The sequence below is a fragment of the Equus caballus genome, chromosome 10, assembly GCF_041296265.1.
Source record: "Equus caballus isolate H_3958 breed thoroughbred chromosome 10, TB-T2T, whole genome shotgun sequence".
Classification (NCBI taxonomy): domain Eukaryota; kingdom Metazoa; phylum Chordata; class Mammalia; order Perissodactyla; family Equidae; genus Equus; species Equus caballus.
Window position 1 is genome coordinate 55,512,884 of NC_091693.1, and position 6,283 is coordinate 55,519,166.

The following is a 6,283-nucleotide window of genomic DNA, read 5'->3' on the forward strand; positions in this document are numbered from 1 at the left end:
GAATTAAAGATTATTTTATCCCTTTCCTCCTCTTCTATCTTCAAATATATCACAAAATAAAAGTTGACTCTTCACGCGTCTTCAAAGAAAGAAGTTTCACTGCAAACCCAGGTTGGCAGACTTTTACTGACTTACAAAGGAGGGAGAGAGTTACCTGGATAAGCAGAGTACGATGCTGTTTGTCTAAACAGGGCACCACGTTTTTCAGAATCTCACGCAGGCCCACAGGCTGCCTCTGGCCAGCAGGCATGTTTGGTTTGGCCTACATGTGTTTGAAACAACTAAGGTAAAATTCATCTCTGCAGCCAAATTAAGTGAGGAGCCTACCAGGGATGAGTAGACTGCCCTCACATTCCCCGGCAGGGTCACTGTCATATGGAGCTGAGAGACTGTACCATTGTGTGGGGCATGCCTTCTCTGTTCATCGCATCTTGTCTCCAACACTCTGCTATCTCACCTCCCCACCCCTCTCAAGGACTTGCATTGGCAATCCCATACTGTCGGGCTCCAAACTTGTACTCTTAACCACTCTCTACTCTCCTGCCTTCTACACATCTGGCAACTCCTGCAGTCAAGAGAATAAGCCATCGTCTCCCCTGATTTCAGTTAGAAAATGGGACTTCCAGAAATACAACAGTAACTGGAGCTTCAAAATCTCCTTAGCGGAATCTACAATCAGATCCCAATGGATTCAGTCAATTTACTCTACAATTTTCTTAAATTGACCAGGAGAAAAAAAGGGGGGCTTCCATGAGGAAATGAGAACATTAAACAACTCAAAATGATTTGAAAACTTTCCTGTTAATATTGATCAGGAAAGAGCCTACATGAGTCCTGAAATTGATGAGTTTCTATTCTGATCCATCACAGATTCATGTGTCTCAGTGATTTTTCCTGATGGGTTATTACAGGTCAATCACTGAGCCCAGCTTTAAGTTTAACAGAAAAATCACATTGTTCTGCATGTAACATAAGGATGATCAGGAACCGAAGATTTGACCCAAAAGTAATCCAAATGCAGAATTACATATTTAATTTAGAATAATCAGTCTTTTGATAATTATCTTAATCTTCTTTTGGCTCTGTGATGGAGACACATCAGAGACTAAAATGCCTGCAAAGACTTCCAACTCACTTAATATTTTTTGCTCCAATTCTTTAATATATATAGGTCCTGCTGTTGTGCTGCTTTAAAATTGAGCTGTTTGAACTAAAGGACCATAGGGAATTCTTCTACTGCCATATATTTATCTTCTGAAAGTCGGGCATTCGTGCAAACAATACGTCATCCTGAGAAACTGTGTAGAATGTTTTCAAAATACTATTTTACATTAACTAAATCTATTTATAAGTCACCAGGTATAATTTTTTTTAAATCCCATCACAATGAAATTGATTCATTGAACAAACTCAAGGTATCACTACAATTTTTTTCTCTCCTAAAAATAGGATTAGCCTTTCAGATTTTCTGGGATAAATGAAGTAGCTTGATGTAGTGGGAACTGCTCTGGACCAGCAAGTAACAGATCTTGGTCTTCCTCTGCTCCTGGCTACTGTGTGGCCGTGGGTAAATAAGTCACCTCTGAGGTACTCATTTGCCTTGTCTGTAAAATGAGGTGTTGAACAGGTCCTTATCTTAGCTTTCTTCCATTTTTGTTTATTTTGAGGAAAAGAAGTTTCAAATGTTATGGTTTCTTCAGAAAGGGATGCTATTGATCCTGGTTGTGTTCTTTACAAAAGATAAGTTAAAACTTGATTTGGTGAAGTTAAGAGAATAGGCTCTGAAGCCTCATGGCCTGGGATTGAATCTCAGATCTGCCACCTACCAGCTGGTTGGCCTTGGGCACGTTATTGAACCTGTTTCTCAGTTTTTGTCTGCCAAGTAGAGTTGATGATAATGTTGACCATAGAAAGGTGAGGTGAGAGCTCTATGAAGTAACACATGTAAAGGACTTAGAATTGTGACTGGTTCATCTTCAATTCTCAACAAACGCTAGCTCTCATTCTACTGATTCTCCAGGAATAAGTGAAGCCAGATAACACAGGCACCAGACACCTGTTTTCAAGATGACTTTCTAACTGTAAGTGACCCTCATGCCCAAAGGGAGTAAACATATCCAGTTGTTCCAAAATCGGAACAACTTACAAACATCTCTTGTGTTGGGTCAGGCCTTTTTTAAATTCCTGCTGCCAGATGCATCTATTTTTTTCTTCTTTGTAAAATTCTAGAAGAATTACTTTTGCATTTGCAGCTTGTACAAGGCTTACTAATAACATCAAGAAAAACTCATGAGCATAAAAGCGCTGGATGTATAATAATTAGCTTTATGAGCAGAGATGATTTATGTATATATAGAACATTATTCTTGCAGTCAGCTTATTAATGTTTTGAATAACATTAAGGGAATTAATTGGTACATTATTGATTTACTCTTATTAGCAAGTAATGATAGCCTCATAAATAAGCAAACTATAAATTTAATCAAGGGAAGTAGAGGAATTTGATGTAAATTTATCTATGAACTAGTAAATTATATGTAAAGACATCAAATAACATTTCTAGGATGGAAACAAAAGTTCATTATCATATTTTAGGAGAGTTTATCTGAAATAGAATGCTTATTCACACTTTTTGCTTCACCATCCCCAATGGAATATTTGGAAATTACTTGTCTCCACACATGTACCACACACGTGCCACACATGAACTATTTTAGCTTCACTCTATGGGTGATAAGAAAATCACAGGAAGTTCATAGCACCAAGATCACTTAAGAAATCTTGGAAAATAGATAAAGACCCAAGCCTAAGGCATCTCAACCACTTCCAAATGCCCAAAACTTTTCTCCTTTTCTACAAATCCTCAAAATCAATTCCTTGAACTGTGCCCTGGATTCATATTAGGGATAGAGAGACAGAATTTTACTGAAGACTCAAATTTTACTACCTTTCTTAGAAACCTTATGGCTCAAGTGAGGTCCAAGTTAAAGTGGTGGGGCTGACCAGGCACTTCTTAGAAACCAATCATTGGGTAGCATGGCCTCCATGGCCGGAGTGATCAGATTCACAGGTCTTTGTTTCACGCCTAGGCTGAAGTTATTTCTGGGCAAGGTAATAAGGTCATTACATTAGGCTACAGTCTGGATGAAATTCTCTATTTGAGGCTTTGGAAATTGTGTCCCAAACTACAATATGACCATGGGACCCTATCCTAAGCAAAAGTAAACACAGAAAAAGAGGGAAAAGAAGAGAAACTGAAGTCATAAAAACATCAGACAGGCTAGGAAATATACATTTATTTTATTTTATCTTAATTTTGCAGCTAAGAAAACAGATCATGAAGAGAGAAAGAGGAAAGATATTCATACCCAGATATCTCTGATTTCACAACCTACACTACATTGCACTACATTTTTTTTCCCCAGGGCACTACATTGTATTTCCTTAGCAGTCTAGATAATCTTTATCTGTTTGCAAAAATGTATGCTTTGTATATCCAGATTCTACCTACTTGTGTAGATTATGAAACAATTTGGACGGGAATCTGGCTGGGTCCCGTAGGAGTAACTTGCCTATTCATGACATTCTCAGGTGGACACAGGGCCACTGAGGGCAGCATTCTTTTTTAGGTTACTTGCCTCTACATTGTCTTGCTCATTGCTTTATCTCCAGTTCCCACAAGAGTAACTGATAGAATGCTCGATCATTCACTGAAAGAATAGATTATTCTTTTTCTCCAATTCCTTTACAGGTCTCAGAGGTGCCAAGTTTATCTGCTTTCAAGACCGCCAGTGGCACAGCGAATGCTTTAACTGCAGGAAGTGTTCAGTCTCTTTGGTCGGGGAAGGCTTCCTGACCCAAAACCAGGAAATCTTCTGCCGCAAATGTGGTTCCGGGGTAGACACTGACATCTAGAACAAGACAGTCCTTCCCCGCCTGATATCCACCTTGCTTTTGTGCTCATTAAATCCAGAACGCTGTTGAAGTAGTATTTCTGACTTAAGCTTTAGAAAATTTTAAGGTAGTATTTATAGAAGAAGAGTTTTTGCACACTTTCCGGTTGAACTGTATTATAAGAACTCAAAAAAAGCACAATCTAACAGAAACGAATATATACTAAATCACAAAGGCACTGCTCCTTGCAAAATACTGCACTCTGCTGTTAGATACTTAGGAAAATATCTATTGTCATCAAGTATATGACTTACACCTAGAAGTCATGGATGTTATTACCAAAGATTGATGTATTTCAAAACTGCACAGTAAAAAGGAAATTAAGAGATCAAATCGAAAGGCCTGCAGGAGACTCATGTTTGCCTTAGCTAGCTAATTACACACAACATGATAGATCGGCTATGATGGTAAACAAAACTGATCGGGGAAAACCGATTAGCAATCATCACATTTAAGAATTCTGTCATTTTATCACTCTTTTATTGTTCACACATACTGACTTTGGAGTTGAAAAACAAAACTGCAGTTTGCCCTTGTCCGTACTGCTTCCACAGCTGGTTGGTTCCAGTGTTTAATCCATGGAATTTGAGGATTGGGGACACTATGGCTCTCATTCTCTGCGTAGGTGTAAGGGGCCCTTTCTACCTAGGGATAGCCAAAACATAGGTTTCAACACATTTTGTATTAAATGTATTTTCAAAGCCCACAATACTGATGCTATTTTCTAAATACTTAGATTCCATGAAAGAAAATTCTACTCTTTCAAATGAGCTAACCAAGATTATCATTGCCCCCAAAGGCAAGCCTTTAAAGTAAATAGATCATTAAATCATCACTTGTGGAAATGAGTTTTAGGAAAGGGATAGAGTGTTGAACATGACTTTCATCCAGATATCTAAAGGCATAATGGATTGCATAATTAGCTCTAAGCCTCATACATTTTGCCTTCTAAAATTACATAGATGATTAATGGGAAGACAAAAAAGTGGGCTTTAAAGAAATCTAGTAATAATGAGAACTGAAAAAGAATAATTCACTGCTGATAATTCCTGCAAAGCAGTGCAAGAGAGCAATGTGAACTACAGAAGACCCCTCTCCATTGTTCCTCCACACGTGTGCCTCGCACCTCACCCCATGCCAACCACGTCCTAGAGCTTCAACCTCCTGCGTGACCCGGAAGTGCATTCCCAATCCTAAGCAGCCATTTTACAAATAAGTCAGAGTTTATTGGTCACAAGAGAAGTAACAACCTTAGTGAAAATTCTATCACCGTATGCTCCTCTTTCTACCAGACATCGACTGATAATGACCCTACCTAGCTGCCCCACGACAATATTTCCCACTTTATGTGGGACAAACGGAAAACAACCTCTGCTCTCCATAGTCAATTATGATCCTTGTCATAGTGTCGTTTGGGTGGGTAGAGGGAGGTCAGGAGAAGAAATCCGCATGGACTTAATATTTTTATAAGTGTCTACCCTCAGATTACTGCTTAGCATTAAAGGTTCTGATTGAAATCTAATTATATGCTGTGGCTGATTACAGTGAGTAAAATAGCATCACAGGAGATTCAATTAAAATTGTTATGGAAACACAATTTTTGAAATAGCTTAAAATTCAAGGACATTTGGAGGTACTAACAATTTAGAGGTACTCATAAAAGGTCAGGCTACTTAGGCTATTTGAAAGATATAATTGTTATTTTTATATTAACAATGCCAAGATATTTTCTCATGTTCACATTATAAAACTTAGGCAAAACTGTCAATATTTTTCCTGCATTGTTTGAAACTGCATATGCGGAACTGAATATGCCAATGGCTCTATGATCTAGAAAATAACAGTGCATTACGTATTTAGAAAACCAAGCCATTCTAAGTCTTGATAGATATACAACATGTAACATTGTCTCAGTTAACCAATTATAGATAAACATAAAAATGTAAAGTTTTCTTGTTAAACATTTTTAGGCATTTTGCTGTGTTTGGGGGGTGAGTATGCATGTGATCAGGCTTGCATTCTATCTGTTACAATTAAAATTCACACAATCATTTCTGAGACTGAAGTTTTGTTGTCCTTTGCGATGTATATTGAAGTATATACACTTTCACATATAAATAATTTCCTATTTAGAATGTAGCTTAGTCTTCAAATATGTATTAAATATGTACTAGACGCAAAATCAGAGCTCACACTCTTGTGGTTCTGGGGTATTGGAGAGTAGATCAGGGTATGGAAATATGACAGTGCCAGATGTAGAGATGCTTCCCCACAGCTTATAAAAACTGCCACTGTACACAAAACACACATGCAAAACAGCTAAGAAAGA

At 37.8% G+C, this 6,283-nt stretch overlaps 1 protein-coding gene across 6 annotated transcripts in view; it reads left to right on the plus strand.

Annotated features, from left to right (window-relative positions):
• The window catches only part of FHL5 (four and a half LIM domains 5), a 40,900-nt gene extending 34,893 nt beyond the window's left edge, over positions 1 to 6,007 (plus strand). For 3 of the 6 annotated variants that reach the window (XM_005596838.4, XM_070223571.1, XM_070223569.1), the window contains one exon: positions 3,752 to 6,007. In XM_005596838.4, coding sequence (XP_005596895.1) covers positions 3,752 to 3,915 — 164 coding nt within the window. In that variant the 3' untranslated portion in view covers positions 3,916 to 6,007. Of the gene's footprint in view, positions 1 to 63; positions 2,082 to 3,751 lie in introns of those variants that run through there. The other 3 variants (XM_070223568.1, XM_070223567.1, XR_011422102.1) reach the window with 2 other exon arrangements.
• The last annotated feature ends 276 nt before the right edge of the window (positions 6,008 to 6,283 follow it).